Source organism: Eschrichtius robustus, chromosome 17 (genome assembly GCF_028021215.1).
Source record: "Eschrichtius robustus isolate mEscRob2 chromosome 17, mEscRob2.pri, whole genome shotgun sequence".
In the NCBI taxonomy this organism is placed as follows: domain Eukaryota; kingdom Metazoa; phylum Chordata; class Mammalia; order Artiodactyla; family Eschrichtiidae; genus Eschrichtius; species Eschrichtius robustus.
Window position 1 is genome coordinate 61,285,712 of NC_090840.1, and position 24,446 is coordinate 61,310,157.

The window sequence follows — 24,446 nt, forward strand, 5'->3', positions numbered from 1 at the left end:
AGGGGGAAGGGTAAGCTGGGACAAAGTGAGAGAGTGGCATGGACATATATACACTACCAAATGTAAAACAGATAGCTAGTGGGAAGCAGCTGCATAGCACAGGGAGATCAGCTCGGTGCTTTGTGACCACCTAGAGGGGGGGGATAGGGAGGGTGGGAGGGAAGGAGATGCAAGAGGGAAGAGATATGGGGATATATGTATATGTATAACTGATTCACTTTGTTATAAAGCAGAAACTAACACACCATTGTAAAGCAAATATACTCCAATAAAAATGTTAAGAAAAAAAAAAGAGAATTCAAGTGAATGAAAATGAAATACAGAAGTAAAATGGATCAGAAGTGGAAGTAGTTGAAATGAAAGATCAACAGCGTAAGTTAATTTAGCACTCCTGAAGAAGAAAATCAAACAGTGGAACAGAATGTATATTTACATGTATAATCTAAGAAATTTTCCAAATATAAAAGAAGCCTGAAGTCTAGATTTGACCTTTCAGTGAAAGCCGACCTGGTTACAGTCACCTCTCAGACTGAATCTTTTAAACAAACAAAAAAATTGTAATGAATCTTTTACTTAAAGAAAAAAAAAAAAAAAAATCCTTGAGGGCCTCCAGGCAGTAAATTGAAATAACTCACAAAGTCACAAGAATTAGATTGGTATCAGAGTTTTCCAAAACAGCATGCAAAGTAAGGCAACAGTGGACGAGCACTTTCAAGAAAGTTAAGGGAATAGAATGTACTCACAGGATATTATGTCCAACTAAGCTGTCCTTCAAGTTAAAAAAAAAAAAAATATATATATATATATATATATATATAAATTATACATGTATAGACTGTATATATATATAGTCTTGAACATGAAGAACTGATAGAATATTGTACACATGTGCCCTTCTAAAGAATGTATTAAGAGCAGAGCTTTGTCTAACCAAGAGATGACTGGAAAAAGTTTGGCAAAGAACTGATTGTGAGAAATTTATTTTAATTTTAGAGCTAAGATTAAAATAAGGGTGAAATCATGGATAGAACAATAACATATTGTATTTTCTGCCGAATACAACAACAATAAAAAAAAAAAAAGAAGGGAGGATTTTGTTTGAGCTTTCAGGAAAGCAGGACAGTCTTTATTGTTACCTCTGGATCTAAGGTGTTGTGAGGCTAGAACAGCTACATTCATCTTGGTACCCTCCTCATCCCCTTGTCCTCTTATTGTAAATGTTCTAAGCACACTTTGTTTCCTAATTTAAAGAAAACAGAAGCCATCAGGTATGAAAACCCAAACCTTCTTAATTCTTCCCTCTGCTCCATACCGATATATTATCTGCATTCAAACCCATCATTAGACATTTACTTCTGATATCTGACAGCATGTCTATTCCTGCTCATGGTGGCTCTCCATGATCCTATGTCTTACAATTTTCTCAGGGACACTTGTGTGCATTGGTGAGTTTCCAGTTACCTAAATTACCACCAAATCTACCAAGAATTTATAAATGCCTTTCTGGATTGTGGACCTTATTCTATAGCATACTAATGTACATTATAATCACTACATTTTAGCTGATAGTAACTACTTGTTCTTCAAATCTTCCCACGAGAGTCTCCCATACTAAAGAACCAGCCTCCCAAATAAAGAGCGCAGATCTTTTTCTTGAGTCCCAGCTGCAATATTAACAGACCCAATTTGATGTCTCACAGTGAAATTATATGCAACAAGCCTAAATGTATTTTATTCCCCTACATTTACATCAGATCCTTCTTCCCTGCAACACATTTCCTTAACGTCACAGCTGTTCACCCAGTCACTCAAGCAGAAAGCTGGGTGTTATCCTTGATTATCCCCTCTATTTCAACACTACTCTCACAGCATCTGTTTGGATTCCGGCATCTGCCAATAAAAAAGGTCTCCAGATTCTGCCGTCTTCTTACAAGCTCTATTGCCATTATTTTGGGTTTGGGCTTATCTCTTTTCTGGATGATTGATAGCTTAATTCACTTTTCCCTTTGATTTTTCTTCTATACGATTATCAGGATAATCTTATCCAAATATAAATCATAGAATATTACCCACTACTTAAATCCCTTCATAGTCTACCTATAGCCTAAAGGTCATCTCTAGTCTCATCTGCTGGTGCCATTTCCTTCTTACCATTATGCTTCAGAAATAATAACCACTTGTAGTTGACCCCTTTCAGCCAGGTGTTTCAGGATTCTTGTACATTTGCCTGTGCTCTTTACTCTGTCTAGGATGTGCATACATCTCCAACTTTGTTGACCTGATATTACCTCGTATCTAAAGCCTGCCCTGATACCTTGTCCCTTGTCAAATTACTAACCTTCTCCTCTGTGCTACCACTGTGATTAGTACAAGCTTCTATTATTACATTCAAGACAGTGCATTTTTATTTGTTTATGTCTATGTCTACCTCTTATCTGACAAGGCAGGGATTGCCTTAAAAGAAGATTCATGCCCACAGCAACTCTCATAATGTAAGTCTATAAGCTAGAGGTATTGAACAAATGTTAATTGAACGAATACATGGATGAAGAATACAAATTATAATTTAACGTATCACTAAATAAAGCATTTATAATTTTTAATTCCTTAGCTTTTACTTCTATTCTTAAGAATAATTTATAAATTAAAGGTTTTTTTGAAGTAAACTAAAACCATTGTTCTTTTATATTTAATATTGCTATATAAATGTTTGTGAATAAATTAATATATTTAAATATTCACATAGACTTTTTCATTATAGAACTAGTTAGAGGCAAGCAAAATACACGGATTATTATTGACAATTGAGTGGACCTCAAAGTCACATGATTATTTAAACGTTGCACTTGACATACTGAAATTATTTGCATACGTGAAGATTAAATGATAATATATTTCCAACTTCTGGCATGATGTTTGGTGTATAACTGGTGTGCAAGCAATGTTAATACTGTGCCTTTCCTGACAGTTCCAAGTAAGCCACATATGGAGAGAGTATATTTGCAGAGGTCAGCTTATCTTTTAGAGAGTAAGAGAGTCCAATTTCCATTTTCCTATTGGCTCCTAAACTATGGGAGACATAACAGCAGCACTGTGTATGCACAATGACCATACTCTTGTAATTTACATTATCAAAAGGAGTGCACTGGATACAACAAAACAGTGTTCTAACCCTTGTGACTATTCTTTTATCATTATTACATTTTTCTCCTTTATTGACTCATATTTCTTAGTTTTCTTCCCCTATCAATTTTGCCAAATATTGAATACATACACACACACTCCACCAAATTTTTTTCTTAGGAAAATAGGATCAGCTTTTAAATATAAACTTCAAATTGGCTGAGACTTAAGTGATGAGAATTTGAATTTTATGTCTTTCAGAAAGACATAATTTATTTGTTTTCATTTATCTTTGGTATGTTGCTGTTCAAATCCCATCATCTAGGCTAGGTCAGATTTCCAAATCTCATTATAGAAGGCATGTTTTGTAGGATGTCTTGCATTCTCCATTTAGTTGGACTTTGATCTCCTATCTTCAGATCAAAAGGTGATGGGAGTATTGCCTTAAAACACATTGTGAGCAACAGATTTGAGGCAGTGTGAGCTTGACCAAAAATCCTATTATATATTCCTGAATGTTAATAAACATTTAAATTAATTTTAAAATTAGGCTTCAGTCCTAGAGCAATGAATATTACATTGTTTCATTATGTTTCCCTCAGAAGCCTTTGTCTGTTAATTCTACGACAGGGCTATTTGAAAAATAAACTCATGGGTAAGGATTTTTAGCTGATTCACTGGTGTAAAGACTGATGACAGTATAATTTAATTTATTTCAAATCTCATCCTACATTTTTATTGACCTTCCAACTTATTCTGTAAAAGGACCCTAAACATAACTGTGGCTTTGGATCTGGTGATTTAGCATGTAAACAGCCTTTGCACATTAGTTGGTATTTTATGTTTCCACTTTAATTTTCTTATTTTAAGCTAAAAAAAATACAACAATTCAGAAGGTTATACATCTTTTCTGACCAAATTTGGAGATGTTGTACTGCCCCCCTCCGAAAGAAAAAGATACACAAATGTCATGATCATACAATATCTTTTTAAATATGTGTAAAAATTCAGAAAACTTTCCCAGGCTTTGGTAGGTTCTTTCCTTAAATAGAAGCAAGATATTTCCCTTCCCACATAATTTCACAGAACACAAACTATAAACAAGAAAAAAATATATGCCTAATGTAAATAGATATTGGTTGCCAATTTAATTCTTTATTTTATACTCTATTTTACAGTGTATGTGCTATTTGAATTTTTACATTTGTATGAGTCATTTCATCCTGTTTAGGGTGTCCATTTAATTATCTAACATAGTTAGATATCTACATAGTTTCATATGCAAATGGGTGCAAATATTAGTTGTTGATGATTTATGAACCATAAAAATTGTCAAAGACAACACGATTATTTCAAAAAGTGTAAATCAAGATATTTATGAAAAGATTAATCAAAATGTCTCTTGTTCTTCAAAGGAACAGAAGAAAACAGATTTTCTTCTATTTGAGGAATTGTTTTGAAAATGCCCCAAACTGGTGACTTGATTTCATTACTGAATTAAAAGAGAGAGAGAATATTCCATCTCCTTATTACTACAAGGGATATATCAAGCAGAAACGATAATATTATTATTTTGAGTGTTTTTTTCAAGTAAATTTGAGTCAAAGTTTTTCTCTGAAATAAACTTAATGTAGTATGAGATGTTGTGAAACCTACAATCAATCAATATGGATGACAGTAGAGGGTACTGGCCAGAATATACTGCCTACTGATGCCCTTAGACAGTTTTTTTGTTTTCTTTCTTTTTCTTTTTTTTTTTTCCCCTAGCCTGGAAAGTAACCATGGAAACTGAATAGTAGACCAAATAAGAAAACAATATTAAACCAATCAGTGGGAAAAACCACCTAAAGATTTCAAATACTCGGGACTTCCCTGGTGGTCCAGTGGGTAGGACTTTGCGCTCCCAATGCAGGGGGCCTGGGTTCGATCGCTGATTGGGGAACTAGATCCTGCATGCATGCTGCAACTAGGAGTTTACATGACATAACTAAGAGTCAGCATGCTACAACTAAGAAGTCTGTATGCTGTAAGGAAGATCCCACGTGCCACAACTAAGACCTGGTGCAGCCTAAATAAATAAATGTTAAAAAAAAGATTTCAAATACTTCTATTAATATAAAATACTATCATTTTATAACTATTTCTAGACACCTTTGGGAGTACTATTGGGTTTCATTTTTTTTAACTTATTATTTTTTAAATTAAAAAAAAATTAGAGAAGTTTTAGGTTGACTGCAAAATTGAGTGGAAAGCATAGAGAGTTCCCATTTACTCCATACCACACACAGCCTCCCCCACTCCATGTACCACACTGATGAACCTACACTGACACATCATCATCTGAAGTCTAGAGTTTATATTAGATTTCACTGTTGGTGTTAAACATTCTATGGGTTTTGACAAGTGTGTAAGAACATGTATCTATCACTGTAGTATCATACAGAATAGGTTCACTGCCTTAAAAGTCCTCTGTGCTTGGTCTATTCAGAGCACAACTCCTGGCAACTACTGAGCTTTTTACTATCTCCACAGTGTTGCCTTTTCCAGAAAGAGATATAGCTGGAATTATACAGTACATAGCCTTTTCAGATTGGCTTCCTTTATTGAGTAATACACATTTAAGTTTCCTCCATGTCTTTGTATGGCTTAATAGCACATTTTCTTTCAGGGCTGAATAGTATTCCATTGTCTGGATGTATCACAGTTTATTTATCCATTCACCTACTGAAGAACATCTTGGTTGCTGCAAGTTTTGATAAATGAATAAAGCTACTATAAATATACATATGTAGTATTTGTGTGGATATAAGTTTTCATTTCATTTTGGTAGATAAATACTAAAGAGTGTGATTGCAGAATCATATATTTAAGAATATGTTTCATTTTGTAAGAAACTGACAACTGTCTTCCAAAGTGGTTGTACCACACTGCATTCCCATCAGCAATGAATGAGAGTTCTTGTTCCACATCCTCATAAGCATTTGGTTTTGTCATTGTTTTAGATTTTGGCCACTCTACTAGGTGTGGAGTGGTACACATCATTTTTAAATTGAGTTGTTAATTTACTTATTGTTGAGTTTTAAGAATTATTTGTGTTTTTTTTAATAATAGTCTTTTATCAGATGTGTCTTTTGCAAAATGTTTTTTACCATTCGGTAGCTCATCTTCTCATTCTTTTTACATTGTCTTTTGCAGAGCATAAGTTTTTAATTTTAATGAAGTTCAGCTTATCTATTACTTCTTTCATGGGTTGTGCCTTTGATGCTATATCTAAAAAGTCATCACCATACTCAAAGTTATCTAGATTTTCTCCTACATTATCTTCTAGTAGTGATATAGTTTCACATTTTACATTTAGGTTGACAGCCCATTTCGAGTTAATTTTTGTGAAGGGTGTAAGGTCTGTGCCTTGATTTTTATTTTTTTTATTTTTAATTTTTGCATGTAGGTTTCCAGTTGTTTCCACACCTTTTGTTGAAAAGACCATCTTTGCTCCATTGTACTGCCTGTGCTCCTTAGCACAGATCAGTGAATCTTTTTTCTGGGTTCTCTATTCAGTTTCATTGAGCTATTTGTTTATTCCTTCACCACTACCACACTGTGTTGATTACTGTAACTTTACATATGTCTTGAAGCCAAGTAATGTCAGTCTTCTCACTTTGTTCTTCTTCAGTACTGAGTTGGCTATTCTGTTTCTTTTTTTTTTTTTTTTTTTGCCTCTCCATATAAACTTTTGAATCAGTTTATCAATATCCATAAAATAAGTTGCTGAGATTTTGATTGGGATTGTGTTGAATCTATAGAACAAGTTGGGAAAAACTGATATCTTGACAATACTCAGTTTTTCTATTCATGAACATAGAACATCTCTTTATTTAGTTCTTCTCTGGCATCTTTTATCAGAGTTTTATAATTTTCATCATATAGGTATTATATATATATTTTTAGATTTATACCAAAGTACTTCATTTTTGAAGGTGCTAGCATAAATGATAATGTATTTTTAATTTCAAATTCTGTTATTGCTAGTTGGGTTCTATTTTAATCACATTAAAATATTCTTCCATGTTTGACTTATTTGAAGACAAACTAAGTAAATGTTGCACTTCCCAGAATATGATAGAAATTTTTTTGAGTAATCCACATGATGTGAAAAAATAAAAACTTTATAAAATGTGGTATTTTATGTAGCTATATAATAGATATATTTTCTGTGTAATAATAATATTATAAATATAAGGCTTATTAAGACTTTAAGTACATTTTCTCATTAATTCTTACAACATTCCATTAAGGTAAAAACTCATTCTTATCATTTTACAGATGAGGAAGCTGAGACTTCAAAAGACTAAAACATTTCCCAAAGGTCTCCAATGAGCAAGCAACAAACCTGAAATAAACACTATGTCTGACTCAGAAGTCAACAAACCTAAATTCAACACTATGTTTGACTCAAAAGCCCATGCTTTTAACACCTGAATATCATCACACCTTATTATTAAACATGGGAAATGCCCTGATGGCCAACAGTCATTTGGTATATTTTGCCAAAATATTTCCATTTTTTCTTTCAATAGAAGGTCTTATTATAATTTTTATAGATGTTCCAATCTTTCTTATGTTACTGTTAAAAGTTGACATGAAATGAAGATACCATGGGAGTTATTTAAATTCAGTAAAGATGCATGATATTTACAATGAGGAACAATATACACACAGCATTGAAATATAATTTCTTGCCAAAAAATATTTTGCAGGTTTTTGACTACTATGAGCACCTCCATCTCTTTATATATTTTCTTGCTATATCTCTTTTATCTACTGTCATTAAGGTGTGTTTTCTTTTTCTCTTTTCAGAGAGAACTCTTAACTCCAATCCCCACTTCATCCTTAACTTTTCATTTCAGAAGTAACATCCCTTGTCTAGTTCTGTATCATCTTGCTTAGGCCACTGCCAACAATCAGCATATGTGACTTTATTACACACTAAACTGTCTTCTTATTGAGGGAAGAAGATATATAACTGACCCTTAATAATGTGGGAGTTAGGGGCACCTACCCTCCATGCAGTAAAAAAATCCAAGTATAAGTTATAGTTGGTACTTTGTGTAGATAGTTCCTCCATAAAAGCGGTTCCTCTGTATCTGCGTTTTCGTATCTGTGGATTCAACCAACCACAGATTGTGTAGTACCATAGTATTATTAATGAAAAAAGTCCTTATATAAGTGGACCTGCACTGTTCAAGACCCGTGTTGTCCAAGAGTCAACCATGTATGTATGTGTGTGTGTGTGTGTGTGTGTGTGTGTGTGTGTATGTATATTCCTGACCTTCCCAAGGATTGTCTTCCTGTTGGGCTTTGTTGTGGTGCTGAGCTTCCTCCTGGGGAGCTAACTGGGGACAATGCTGGCACCAGGCTCGGTCACCTCTGTACCACTCATCAGTCATCTGGTTGGTGGTGGCCAGGTACAGACAAAAGCACAGGTTTTATATATATATATATATATATATATATATATATATATATATATATATATATATACCTTTTGCCTATATATGTATATGTACTTTTATCTACAAATAGAGAGAGAGAGTTAGCACTTGTTGCCAACTAGACTGTTTAAAAACATTTACTCTCTTCTCCCACTTTTTTGGGCAGAATTCACTTTCCTACCTCTTAAATCTGGGCTTGCCAATTGACTTGATTTGGCCAATGAATTTTAGCAGACAAGAAGCAAGGAGATCTTTAAACATGTCTGTATGGTTGAATTTTTTATCCTATGCACTTCTGTCGTTGTCAAGAAAACACCATATCTGGTCTAGGGCACTGGTGTCAGAAGAATGAATGATGCATGAATTCAAACTCAGCCTAGATCAGCATACCCTCAGCCTACGCACAGACTTGTGAAAATAAATACTTGTCGTATAAGCTAATGAGTTTGAGAATGGTTAAGATTACCACTGTGTCCAAGAAATGATATAGTACCACATTCAGAAAACAATTTATTTATATAAACAGGTGCCTCTTTGCACATAGTCAGATTGGCACTATTCCAAAATTCTGAATAGTTTTAATTCTGATAGGTTTAATCAAGATTTCTTTCGCAGTTGAGATAAGCAAAAATAACATTGGGATTTTATTTAATCAAACAAATAACTTTGTTCTCCTCTGCCATTAAAGATCAAGTTCTAAAATATAAATACCTCACATATCTCACATCTTACCTTCTGCTTATAACAGATAAGGAAAAACATTTTAGTCTCCAATGATTCTTTTACTTGCATTGATACTTCACTTTGATTTGAAATATCTTCGCCAGTTAAGGTGGACATAATGAATAACCATGAATATAATATGTATAAAATTAAATTATTACTGGCATTGAGGGAAAAGACACATGACTTTGATTAGAAATTGTGATGATTATAGATTATCTGACAAAGGCCCTGTACAACCTACAAAAGTGTATTAGTCAATCAGCCAACTATATATACCTTGGATCTATGGAGAAATATGAAGTGTGAAGCAATGTAGTGCAGGGGAAAGTGACCCTCTCAGAAGCAATCGCACATAGTTCCACTTTGGGCTCAGGTACTACCTATAGTGACTGTGAGAAAAATCGATCTTTATGGGACTCAATTTCCTCATCTTGGAGGAAATGAGTATAATTGATTCAATTACCTCAAAAGTCTCTCCCAGCTCCAATGTTCTGTGATTCCATTATTTAAATAAATACTAGTCCCTGTCCTAAGGGGAAAATTGGAAAAGCTGTCTACCTGGGAGTGGGTGGAATGATCTTTTGCTCCCATGGAGAAAATGAATATCTTTCAGTCTCACAGATTCATACGTGTCTTTTGCAGCAAAGCATGACCTGCTCTTTCCCATCTCTCCAGTCTTATCCAGGACTACACCATAGCTTTTTCTCTTTCCATTTCTGCTACACATCCAGGAATTCTAACAACTCCTCAAATGGAACTTGTCATCTATACATACTGGTCATGCTGTCCAGCTTCCAGACTCAGTAACTCCTACTCAGCTTCAGGTCTCAGTCCATGTTCACTTCCTCAGGAAAGGTTTCCTTGAGGCCCGCATTAGGTGCCTTGTTATAGTCTCCCAAAAGCACATTCTCTCTTTCATTTTTAGCACTCTTTGTATTTACAATTATTTGTTAACTGTCAGTCTTTGTCCCATTAGACTGAAAGCAGTGACTAAGTCTCTTATTTTTTGCTTATTTTGTACCCTATCCTCTTCATGACGCCTAGGCACATAGTTGAAACTCAATGAATATTTTTAAATAGACATGACTTTTAATATTCTACTGCCACTCATTCTCATTCTGGGGGTATAGAAACAAAAAGCTTAGTCCTCACAGCAGACTGTGATAAAGTCAAATTGAATATTTTAGGAGCAGTAGTTTTCTGAAGAAACTTGATGTATTGAATGTAAAAATAGAATAAACCCTTTAAGCTAATAAAGAGCAACAATGAAAATAATAATACTTATTCTAGTAAAGTTTCCATGGGTCATACTTAAAAGCTCTCTTTATTCTGAGGGCAGATTGAAATGTTACCATGAAAATCCCACACATAATACTACATGTTACTTAGTAGTTTTTCCAAGAAAGAGAAACACTTTTAACAGATTATAAGATTTCTTAAAGAAAATGAAAATGATATGAAGAGAAGAAATATCTCAAAAGACACAATAATGAGAAAACCCAAGGGGGCTCACTGGTTCTGTGTTAGCAGACCACCACCAGATAGAGAGGTGTCACATCTGGAGGAAATTCTGAGAGAGGAGTTTATCTTGAGAACTCACACAAAGAATGTCCCGCTGATAGCATATCAGTTTACTATAAGGAATGAATATTGAGTGTAATATTCTTGGACTATATAATAAACATATCAATATTTAATTTACCAAATCTAATAAAAGAATGTTAGAACTCAAAGTAAATGCAGAGACTATTTTGTCCAAGCTCGTTGTTTTAAAGATAAACTTTCCTTTCAGCAAGTATTGAATCACTGATGTACATGGCATACCTTAGAGGAAAATAGTTATTTACACAAATGAACTTAGATTCCAATCTAATCACACAAACACTGAAATATATCTCTGTAACACGCTAATATTATGTTTGTATATTACAAATAATTTAGTTCCTAAAAAACTAAAAAGTTTATTTTCAGTATAATTAAAAATTATTTTCATTATTTACAGAGTGCATTTTAAGAGTCTGTCAAATCATCATCTAAATATGTTCTTTAGATGACTTTGATCTCATTAATCTGAATTCACTTGAGTTAAAGAACAGGATATGGGGAAATAGGAAATATTTATAAATTAAAAAAACAATATAACTGTGCCTTACATAATTTTATTTCACTAATTTGATTTTAAAGCACTGGAAAACTAAGAAATACAATACGTGGGAAGATCTGGGGGATTCATACATTTCTAACAAAGTCTCTAAAGATCTTTATTTATCATTCATTCATTATTAGTTTTCTGCTTTAAAGCATAGTTTTAAAATTAAATATTTAAGAATCAATTGCTAATAACATAGTAATTCTTTAATACTGAAAGCCATTTTGGTTTAGCATTAATCTCAGTGAGTTTTTTTGCAGATTACAGTTTGATATATTTATTGGACCATCCATGTGAATTGTTGTAAGTACTATGGGGGTATAATGATGGATTGTGCAGAATCTTTGTTTCACTGTACTAACTAAAAGGACAAAAACCTACACACACCATTAGCTCTTTTGCCAGATACCATTGTATATGTCCACTATATAAATATCCTTATATGATTAATTCTTTTTTTAACTGACTCTAACTAGAAATATAACAAGGCTTAATCTTGGGATTCTACGAATGGTGATTTTGGAGAAATATCCTAATAAAGAGATGGAAAAAATCATATAAGTGGAGCAAAATTTTAAAATCTCATATAACTGGAGAAAAAAAAAGAATGTGTTCAGTTTAAATAAAACTCAGTCCCTCACAAGAACACGTCAGGTTTTCTTAGGCAGGTACCAGCAAGATTAAGAAATAAGTAATTGATTATAACAAATTTTTACTTTGTACCACCTTTCTTAAGACTAAAAATGTTTTAATGGAAAAGCAGAAAAATGAATGCAATTTTCAGCACTTCTTTTGCTCCTTGAGTATAAATTTACCTTGCTATAATCTCTATTATATCACTGACACTCTTGTTTGTAATAACTCAACCTACTAAAAAAAAAAAAAAAAGAAAAAGAAAAACTTGAAATCTGCGAAGTATAACTACTTTAGCACTTCAAAAATAAATTCCAAGAATATACTATTCTCTTCTACTTAAAGTTATTTTAAACGAAACATCGTTCTTGCTCCCTTGTCAAAAACTATCAAAACATTTTCCTCATAATCTTTTTCTTATTTCTCTCAAAATAATAATACCATTAAAAATAAAACAGCTTATATTAGTATTCATTTTGAAACATTACTTGGTAATGTTAGCACTGAAATTTCTTTACAGCTTCATTGGGGTATAACTGACAAACAATAAACTGACCATATGTAAAAGGTGCAGTTTGATTAATTTTAACATATGTATACACCTGTGAATCATTACCATAGCCAAGGTAATGAACATTCATCTATCTACCACAAAATGTTTCTCTGGCCCCTTGGTAATCAATTCCTCCAATGCCCCCAAAATAATCTGCTTTCTGTTACTATGAGTTTTAGTTAGCATTTTCTAGAATTTTATATAAATAGAATCATGCAGGATATACCGTTTTTTTTTTTTTTGTTTTTTTTTTTGGTCTGGCTCTTTTCACTGAGTGTGATAATTTTGATTTTTATCCATTTTTGCATATGTTAATAGCTTTTTCCTTTTTATTGATGAGTAGTACCCCATTTTGTTTATATACTCACCTATGGATAAATATTTAAATTTCTTCCAGTTTGGGGAGATTTTTAATTTATGCCGTAAATAATTTGGATAAGATATCTTTACTAATTTTTTAAGAAAAGTGTTTTAAAAAATAAACTATGTATGAAATGTCAATATATTTGAAAACTATTATCTATATCCTAGAAAAATTTCTAACAAAATATAAATAATCAAAATTAATCCAGGAAAAGATATGAAGAGACTTATAGCCATAGAAAAAAATTAAATTTCCTAAATATTTACCTTTGAGTAAAAATGACCAAGTGGTTTTACAGCTAAGTTCTCTCTTACTCTCAAAGACAAAATGTACAATAAAACACAAGTTTAATTTACAGGAGATCCACTTTTAATGCTATCTCATGTAAAATCTATAGATGATAAGAAAAAGATATCTTTAGATCAAATCTGGAAAGTTTTTTTAGCAGGTGTTCCATTTAGAACCAACAGACTGCTTAACAGAGAGCATGGTAATTATGAAAATTATTTTTAGTAGGCGAAGCTGCTAAAGCTATCTGCACATCAAAATTTGAAACTTCTCAAAATGAACCTTGCTTCAACTTTGAGCTCAGGTTTTATATTATGGAGGATGCAAAAACATGATTTTCACAGTAGGAAAACTAAACTTTTGAGGATATACTTTACCCTGTATTACATCATATTATACAGGTCAACTCATTTGTTCAGCTTTATTGAACAATCATTAATTACCTATGATGATATAGCAGGGGGTTGCTAATGGAAATATAAAGATGAATATGATGCATTTCATCTGGTTATGTAGTATATACGATACAGCGTTTATAAAACAGAGGAAGTGTTCTTTTGTAATGAGGGGAGTTAAGGAAGGCTTCACAGAAGAAGAAATACTTGAACATTGTCTCACAGCATGAGTGATGTGATGCTGAGTTAGAAATAGAATATGGATCCAGATAGAATTTATTGAGTGTAAGGAAAAGTGTGAAACAACTTGCTGGGTTCAGAGAATTATGGATCGTTTTATAAAATTGGACTGTAGGGAGAAAAAAGCTGGAAGATAAGATCTGTGGAGCTTCTGGACTTCATCTTTAGGCAATAAAAAGTTTGGAAACATTTTAAGCTGTAGTGTAATATGATCACCTCCCTGTTCCTGGGAGATCATCATTAGCAGTGTGGATGTTAGACTGAAAGAGACCAGATTGAAGGGAGGGAAAGAATAAGGGAATTATTCATTAAGAATCTCCTGGGTTGGTTTGTTTCAAATCTCACTTTGGTGGATATTTGTATATGGATAGTTGGATATATTTTTCTCTGTCACTATATTATGATCTTCCTAAGAGAGAAAATATCTGGCTGTTGTTTCTTTTCCTTTTTGCCACAACACGCGGCCATCAGGATCTTATCTTAGTTCCCCGACCAGGGATCCAACCCCACCCCCTGCAGTGGAGCATGGAGTCTTAACCACTGTCCCGCCGGGGAAGTCCCTGGCTGTTTTTTCTATAATCAACAACTCATTCAGTAGCTGGCACATAGCAGATCCTTAGGCAGTACATATATTTTTAAATTATTTGTTGAAATCTGAGCAGAAAACAAAACAATGTTTAATTGTGCTACTTTACAACATACTTCCAGCTCTTGAACTGCAGTGGGGTGGAGAGCAGTTCAAGAGTTGTAAATATCGACAGGACTCCCCTGCGGCTCTAAACTGTTCGTGAGCTTTAATAACTGCGTTCTTTGCTGAAGCATTGTCATTAATGATTAATACAGTTTCTAAGGTTTAAATCACTCCAGACTTTCTAACAGGTTAAGTTTCTTAGGGTGAAGAAAATAATAAAACCAAGAGGAATATAATTTACAGGGGAAAAGTAAGGAAAAAGAAAACAATCAAGACATAGATACTTGCAACAGAAGCTGACCATTGTTTAAACTTTGTAACTTTGTTTTATTTACTGGGGATAGATGTGGATTTTAAATGGAGGAAGAATATATTTAAATCATAATCAGGCGAACCTTTTTATTTTTTTAAACTGACATTTATACAGATTTCCTGAACTATTCAAATTAATATAGTACCAAATTTAGTCTCAAGTTAAAAACACAGAATGCATGTGTCCTGTCTCCCTGACAACATCATGCATTCATTTCCCTGTGCCAGGATACAAAGGCATGGCAAGCTGATGTTTGAAAAAATAAAGTCTGTTTAAAAATTATTATTATGCAAGTAATAGAATTCTGTCTACTTAATAATCCATTGTTTAATTGATAAGATAGAGAATAATGACTTTTACAATAGAAAAAATAAATTCAAACAGCATAACTTTCTGATGGTCTCTTTCACATTTTTATCTTTTAAAGCATAGAATTTAACTTAATAACATATACATATTTTCAGTCAGAATTTCAAAATTGCATTTCTAATATGTACATTGTGTGTATACCTGTATATCCACTGTCTCTATTTGACTTTAAAAAAGTTAATCGTGGGCTTCCCTGGTGGCGCAGTGGTTGAGAATCTGCCTGCCAATGCAGGGGACACGGGTTCGAGCCCTGGTCTGGGAAGATCCCACATGCCACGGAGCAACTAGGCCCGTGAGCCACAACTACTGAGCCTGCGCGTCTGGAGCCTGTGCTCCGCAACAAGAGAGGCCGCGATAGTGAGAGGCCCGCGCACCGCGATGAAGCGTGGACCTCGCTTGCCGCAACTAGAGAAAGTCCTCGCATAGAAACGAAGACCCAACACAGCCAAAAATAATAAATAAATTAATTTAAAAAAAAAAGTTAATCGTGTGTCAAAGATATGATTTTACAATGTTTGCATCTATCTCTTATAAATAGAACTAAAACAAAAGATTGTGTTACACACACGTAATTCATCATTAATCTGCGAAACTATCAATATTGGGATGGGCAGTAGCAATTTAACACTTTTGTGATCTGTAATTTACATAGGACTTGATAATTTGAACACTGATATCATGTATTTGATCTGAGAGATACACTGATGAATTACAAAATAAAAATTAAAATAGTAACAATTGGTACCCTGGATTCTTTAAGGAATTAAGTCTTTACTTTGTATTTAAGTATTTAATAATTAGTAGATTTTTTGCCAGGCAATTCGCATAAAGTTTATAAAATCACATTGTCTATTCTGGGAAAGGCTAGGAGTCCAGAGTGCCTAAAGCACAGGCATTGTATAGTGGACTGAGGGAGAGATTAGGTATGCAAAATATACACATTTTAAAGGGGAAAAAAAAAAAAACAATTTTATTTAAAGAAAAGTGAAATCAACATTTGTAGTTAATTTAAAGAGGCAAGTATTTTGTTGAAATACATTCTTTCTTATATGCTAGGAAACTTTCATTTTATAGATACAATTAAACTTTAATTTAAAAGTATTCTCTGGTTTTATTAAGATAACATATTTCCCAAGGTAGCAATTTATCATTACCTTTGTAGTTAACCTTGAAGCCAATAGATCCGACACTTTCATCTGTTTGAAGGTGCAGCCACATTTGGCTACTCATGCTTACTATCAGGTCTGGCACAAAGCTTCCAGTCAGCCTAAAAACAGATGGACAGAGAAGGGAGAAATGGATTATTAAAATACCCTCTGTATGCAAATTATGAGACAGATGTGTTTCTCAATACTTTCTTGGCTAGAAGCAAACAACTGTCAGATAAACTTATAAGACTGTGTTGTTATAACAGAACAAACAACATAATTTAGTGATCAAGGTTTATTATAAACAAGTACTATTCTATGTGTTTAACTAGGTTAGATCTTTCATATCCCTGAGGCAAGATACTAAATTTTATTTATTTTTAATTAATTTATTTTTTTTAAATGTTGTGTTAGTTTCTGCTGTACAGCAAAGTGAAGCAGTTATACATATACACATATTCAGTCTTTTTTAGATTCTTTTCCCATACAGGTCATTAGAGTACTGAGTAGAGTTCCCTGTGCTATACAGCAGGTCCTTGTTAGTTATCTTTGTTATATATAGTAGTGTGTGTATGTCAATCCCAATCTCCCAATTTAACTCTCCCCCGGCCCCACACCCGGTAACCATAAACTGTTTTCTACATCTGTGACTCTATTTCTGTTTTGTAAATAAGTTCATTTGTACCATTTTTTTTAGATTCCACATCTAAACGATATCATACGATATTTGTCTTTCTCTGTCTGACTTACTTCATTCAGTATGACAATCTCTAGGTCCATCCATGTTGCTGCAAATGACATTATCATTCTTTTTTTTTATAGCTGAGTAGTAATCTATTGCATATGTGTACCACATCTTCTTATTCACTCCTGTGTGAATAGACATTTAGGTTGCTTCCATGTCCTGGCTACTGTAAATATTACTGCAACAAACACTGGGGCGTGTGTATCTTTTTGAATTATGGTTTTCTCCAGATATATGCCCAGGAGTGGGATTGCTGGATCATATGGTAGTTCTAGTTTTAGTTTTTTAAGGAACCTCCATATTTTTCTCCATAATGATTGTACTAATTTACATTCCCACCAACGGTGCAAGAGGGTTCCCTTTTCTCTACACTGTCTCCCGCATTTATTGTTTGTTGATTTTTTGATGATGACCATTCTGACCGGTGTGAGGTGGTACCTCATGGTACTTTTGATTTGCATTTCTCTAATAATTAGTGATGTTGAGCATCTCTTCATGTGCCTATTGGTACAGGGACATTTTGCCTGCAGTAGCTTCACGCATTTAGGAGAAGGGACGGCAGGCTTAGGAACTGGAGCCTCTTTCTGCTCTAGAAAGTTCTGCACCTATTTCATATTCCTTGTCATTTCTAGATGTCTGTCTGCTTATCTTTTTATTCTTTGGTACTTCCTACGTTTACTTGTTGTTGTTTTTTTTCATTTCCACAATTTCCAAAAATGTATTTGCCCTCTTATTTTTTTTTAACATCTTTATTGGAGTATAATTGCTTTACAATGGTGTGTTAGTTTCTGCTTTATAACAAGGTGAATCAGCTATACATACACATATATCCCCATATCTCCTCCCTCTTGCGTCTCCCTCCCACCCTCCCTATCCCACCCCTCTAAGTGGGCACAAAGCACTGAGCTGATCTCCCTGTGCTATGTGGCTGCTTCCCACTTGCTATGTATTTTACATTTGGTAGTGTATTTATGTCCATGCAACTCTCTCACTTTGTCCCAGCTTACCTTTCCCTCTCCCTGTGTCCTCAAGTCCATTCTCTACGTCTGCATCTTTATTCCTGTCCTGCCCCTAGGTTCTTCAGAACATTTTTTTTTTTAAGATTCTATATATATGTGTTAGCATACTGTATTTGTTTTTCTCTTTCTAACTTCACTCTGTATGACAGCATCTAGGTCCATCCACCTCACTACAAATAATTCAATTTCATTTCTTTTTAATGGCTGAATAATATTCCATTGTATATATGTGCCACATCTTCTTTATCCATTCATCTGTCGATGGACACTTAGGTTGTTTCCATGTCCTGGCTATTGTAAATAGAGATGCAATGAATATTGCGGTATATGACTCTTTTTGAATTATGGTTTTCTCAGGGTATATGCCCAGTAGTGGGATTGCTGGGTCGTATGGTAGCTCTATTTTTAGTTTTTTAAGGAACCTCCATACTGTTCTTCATAGTGGCTGTATCAATTTACATTCCCACCAACAGTGCCAAGATACTAAATTTTAGATCACTGAAAATCTTATACTTCTTTTTGAACTGAAAAGAAAAAAAGAATCTATAAAAATCTTTAACTGGTTTTTTTTAACACCAGGAATGTACTTCATTTTGACATTCAAGTTTCACAGAACTTTGTTCTAAAGAAACATTGTGAAAAATATTTAAGTACTGTGCAAAACAATAAAATGGCAAGGAGTATAATATAAACCTTCGCAATACTGATGTCAGGCTAGTCATGTCATGTATGTTGTACTGGGAATAATTTTATTTTAAAGAATATTCTGCTAATGCATCACTGAATCTATGCATTAATAATCTCATTCAGTAATGCTCAATTTTATAACCCTAACAGGGGAAATTACTTAATGTTTCCTCTGTCATTAATAATGTTTTAGTCACATATTTGAACCGAAGCCAAGGGTCATATAAAGCCGGAAAGCAAATGAGTAAATAAGACTTGAGGGGAAAAGTCTGTGAAGAATACAAAGAGAAAAAAAAAAAATGGATTCACTGCTGAGTAAAATATCCATAATGACCAGGACTTCTAAATTACATACTAAAAAAATAGGTTTTTAAAAGAAGAAATTCTTAAGTGTTTACCCACTTTATTGCTAAAACCATGAAGATTTCTGAAAAATTGCATGAGGAGAGAAGGTATAAAGTTTCCCTTCCTAATAAAAAGGGCACCCTAAGAGAGCAGTGTCCTGGATGGAGGCTATACTATAATAGACCAGCAGAGGGCAACATGGAGGACTGTATCCTTGAAGCCACCATGGCAGCAGAATGTCCTGCTCACTGGTCAGCCACCAAAACTACAGAACATGATCAGCAGACTGCATTAGCAATACAGCTATGCCAGCAGTGCCCAGTGTTACAGAATTTATGGGAATCTATCACAAATGAACCTAGTTAAATATTATGATTTAATTATGGGATTGTGCATAATATTAAGGAATAGTGTGAGATATAAAGATACTATAAGATATTATAGAATTTTAGACTATATTCACTTTCTTCCTGCCAAAGCAAATTTAAAATTATTATAATGTAAAAGATACGAACACATACATTCTCCTTTGTAACATATGTGTATATCTATATGTATTCATATACATACACATACACATTATCGTTTGAAAACATTGTGGCATGTGAACTTTCAATCTTCAAATTGATGAGTTCAAAAGAACTAGTCTTTTGAGCTATGGTAAAGAGACAGGTTTATGGGCAAGAGTGAGGACTCAAGCTCAGAGACATGAAAGAAAGTAAAGTAAATCCATTATGAAATGGGCATGAGAGCTTAAAACTATAGGATGTGCATCAGCTATACCATATCAAATATGCCAACAATCTATCTCATAGTGAATATTAAAAGACACCTTTTTATTAGATTAAATTATTCCTCTTTATTATATCCTCCTATATCCATCTCAGTCCTGAACTCTTTTACCAGCCCAAAACCTCTAGCACATATAAGTTTGTCAGTATTTCATAAAGAACAGCTAACATATATAATCGTTCCACTGCCAATTTGTTCTATTGGCCATGATTCTACCTAGTTCCCACCCCATTGGTGGTGTAAGGGTAAATATAAATCTAAAAAAAAAGGGATTAAATTAAACATTTCCCCAATATCAGAAGGTAAAGAAAAATTTCCCTTTCTCTCTAGCATTTCTCTTATGAAACTTGAAATTATAAATAATGTTTGTTACAGATGTATGTAAATCTTTTAAGCTAAATAAGCCTCTTGTCAATTTTTGCACTACATGAATGACTTTCTTGGAGGCCTTAGTGTTACCTCTTTGAAATGTGAACATCAAGGAAAATGTCACCCTGTCTCCCTGTTTCTGTGGGAGTTTAAGCCTAGGCATATAGCTCCATGATGTTAATTTCCTGCTTTTCATAAAGATAGGAGAAGTTCTATTTTCCCTTTTGATAAGGTCAATTAACATGTATGTAAATGGATTGTATCTACCTGACATATAAAGGGTAAGATTTAGTTCTCTTTGCAATCTCTTTAGCAGATTGCCTATGATGTCCATCACAGTCTAGTTTAATGCTTATTCAATATTAAAACTGTTTCATTCTTTCTACATTTTGTGGAGAGGCCTGACTGGGTTGGCAGGAGATTTTATTGTTAATTATATTTCTCCAACAATTTGGTGATGAGGATGGGATGCAAATGGCAGTTCCAAAATTAAGTGGACCAGATGAAGTTCTTACGGCCACATAACAGTAGTTTAAGAGACCCTAAATTATAAAAAGTCTCCCTCCTAGTGCTCTGCTCTTTTGGAATACTAGCTAGATGAACCACCCTCTGCAAATTTAAGATTGTTCTATTGAGTAAGCATGGGTAAATTGGGCTCTAAAATCCCTTCAGGATCATGATTAGCTTTGATGATGGAAAAATATGGGAAGCCAGGAATGTTGCCTGCAGTTCTTAAACAACTACTATCTCTGTCACATTTGGAATACTTATGAGAATACAGTCTTTCAAGATTTATGAGGGATTTAGGAGGTCCACATTATAAGCAAATTAATTGCTGGTATTTACTGGATGGACATCATTCTAAGAGTAAAGTTAAAAATGAGTTGGAAAGACAGAAAAATGGAAAAGGAAATTTGAGAATTAAAGGTACTGTCTCGTTCACAGAGCCCTCTTCTTCCTTTCTTTGCTGTTTCTGCTCCCTCTGCTCCCTCTGCTCCCCCGACATCTCTTTATTCTTCTTGCTTCAAACAAACTCCTGGGAAGAGGGAAGTGATGATCTTTTAGATCATCACTTCCCTTTGTCAGTAAATTTCCCTACAAAGAAGGCGATGGCATGACTTTTTTAGCTGGTACTGAATTACCTGCCCTGTTTGAGAACACAGGCTTGTAATCCTCATATCCTAGCTCTGAGTCTACTCTATGTCCTAGCATAGAGTCTACCTCCAGGAGTCTCTTATCATCCATACACTACGGATCTAGGAAAGCAGAAACTATAAGTCTCTTATCATCCATACACTATGGATCTAGGAAAGCAGAAATTATGAGTCTCTTATCATCCATACACTACGGATCTAGGAAAGCAGAAACTATAAGGAGATATATTTAGGGAAGAGTTGAGAACTTGAATAAAAGATTCTGTCCCTATATGAAAGTGACAGGATGTAGAGTAGTTTCACTAGTCACTTGGAAAAAAAAAGAAAAAAGAAAAAAAAGTATTAGGTTGATAAATATACCAGCATAAGAAAGAAGCCAAATAGTCATATAATTCTACTTTTTTTTTTTTGTCACAATATGTGGAAAACCAGCTCTTCTTATCTGATCATCAGTGAAGCTAATGCCATTGAGAAGCTACCCAGCCTATTCACGTGAAAGCTTCTCTTCCTCTTTTCCAGAAGTTTGCAGAAGTACTACACAGTGTGTTTTTACTTTACAGACCCATGCTTGGGGATGTGCGCAAGCTACTGTGGGGAATTCTGCAACCAGCAGACTTTGCTCCTTTGACGGAGCAAGCACCTTGGGGACCAGAAGACGACCCACCCCGTTAAGGAGTAGCAGCTATCCACCACCCTCCACAACTGTGGAAGAACCAAGGGCTTGGGTGACCCATCAAAAGAGACGGCTCACAGTCTTTCCTCTAAAGATGAGCTGGGAGAAATTGCAGTGTTGTATCCACAAAACAGATGAGTCCCCATTATTTTCCATCTAAAATTTCTATCTGTTGATATTTTCTCAAAATTTACTGGCCTGGATCCAAGGGCAGATAAAAATTGTCCCCTGGTCCTATCCTTTGCCTTTGCTCTCTTGCTGGTTATCCAAACTCAAATTAGGAGAAAGGTAAATGGCTGGCAAGGACAGATTACTACCCAAATCTTAGCAGCAACTACTCAGTTGGGGAACAATCTAGAAAAAGTATGAAGAAGAAAAGAAGTTATAAACTGCTACGTTAACTGTTCAGTTAATACTGTTTACTAAAGAAAATAAACTTTACTCTGGCCAATCTGTGAAGGCAGCAAAGAAGAGAAAACCATATGTTATTATTCCGAGAAACTGGAACAGTGGAAAAGAGATTGAAGAAAAGAGACTCCAGAAGATGCAGAAATTGCAGAAACAAGGGAATGAAGAAAGCCCAGAAAGCTAGAGAATAATTGTCAAATGGTTTACAATTGACAGATTGAGGGAATCTCAGCAGTAGGAACTGATGAAATTTATGTCTGAATAAATTTCCCTCAGGCTAACATATCCTTGATTTTTCTGGATACAGAAAAATCTGTAGATACAGGTGCTACTTATTCTGAAAATGTCCCAGAAATCCCTCACTTTCCATCTGGTGATAGACCAATTCAGGTTGCTGGTATTTTAAATCAGCTTTATATGTGTTCTTTTCTTCTGTGGTTCCCACATTAATAGATCTCCTGACAGAGGAACATGTTTTCTTACTTTCTCCTGATTCTCCTGTAAACCTATTGGGGAGAGATCTCCTGTGCAAATTAAAACTACCATATTGTATACTCCATATGGAGTGTCTGTTTAATGTCCTTGGAAAAAACTGTCTTATTTGGTTATGGTGTGCCTTCTGAAAGAAAAGGAATGTAGCAGCAAGTGGCAGTGTCACACCGTGCTGGAAAAGTACCCTGAGCAGAAATAAAGCAATGCATCACTTTGGGCCTTGGGATAATAATACCGGTTTAAACAGCATAGGCCATGACCATGTGTCAAACAGTAGCCTTTGTTGAGAGCTCAACTAGAAGAAATAAAACCAGTTATAAAAAGAATTAGAAAAACAAAGGATAATTATAAAAGGACATTCACCCTGTAATATTAATACTGCCAAACTTCCAGCAAAGAAGGAAGGTAAATTTGATAAATATGGCTGACCTTAATATAACATCTTAAAGAAGTAAATAAATCCATTGTTCTATTAATACCTACAGTTCCTAATACTATATTATAACTTTGGTACCACCCTCTACAAAGTTTTTCTCCAATTTATCTATGCTCTGCTTTTTTTTCCCATTCCTCTAATCTAAACAGGTCTATATTCTTGTTTGTTTTTACTTATGAAGGAAGTCCAGTGTTTATGGCAACGGATTCCTCAAGAGTTTCAATACTCTCCTACTATTTCTTTAGCCATTTGCAGAAAACGTATGGGAAACTTCCACCAGAGGGATCTATAAGCATTCAATATATAGATGGTTGGCTGGTAGCATCAAAAACTAAAGAGTAATGCAAAACTGATACTTTGGCTTTGTTACAATTTCCCCCTTCACAAGGACATAAGACCTCATTGGGTAAACTGCAATATTGCCAAACTGAGGGATATTTAGGGCATATATTAGTGGTGAGGGCCCACAAGTGTTACAACACAGGGTCAGCCCATTTTGCAGATAAAATGCCATATTACAAAAAACAACTTAGATCATTTTGGGGACTGATAGGATATTGTGAATAGTGGATTCTAGCTTCTGTAGGGAAGGAAAACCTTTAATGGAGCAACTGTGTGAAAATTGTTCAGAACCTCTGATTTACTCTGTAGACTCTAAAGAGGCTTTTGAATTAAAATTGGCTATTGTCTCAGCTTTGGGGATCTGTAATTTTGAAAAGCCCTTCTTCTTGTTTTGTCATTAAAGTAAAAGTGATACTTCTGGAATTTAACTCAAAAGTTGGGATGAGACCATACATTAATAGTGTGTTTCTCAGTTCTTCTGGAGGCCGTGGCACTGTGGA

The 24,446-nt window shown here is 34.3% G+C and overlaps 1 protein-coding gene across 3 annotated transcripts in view; it reads right to left on the reverse strand.

Moving 5' to 3' along the window:
- The window catches only part of CSMD3 (CUB and Sushi multiple domains 3), a 1,176,048-nt gene that overhangs the window by 525,878 nt on the left and 625,724 nt on the right, over positions 1 to 24,446 (reverse strand). For all 3 annotated transcript variants that reach the window (XM_068525309.1, XM_068525308.1, XM_068525307.1), the window contains one exon: positions 16,491 to 16,603. In XM_068525309.1, the coding sequence (XP_068381410.1) occupies positions 16,491 to 16,603 (113 nt within the window). The remainder of the gene's footprint in view (positions 1 to 16,490; positions 16,604 to 24,446) is intronic.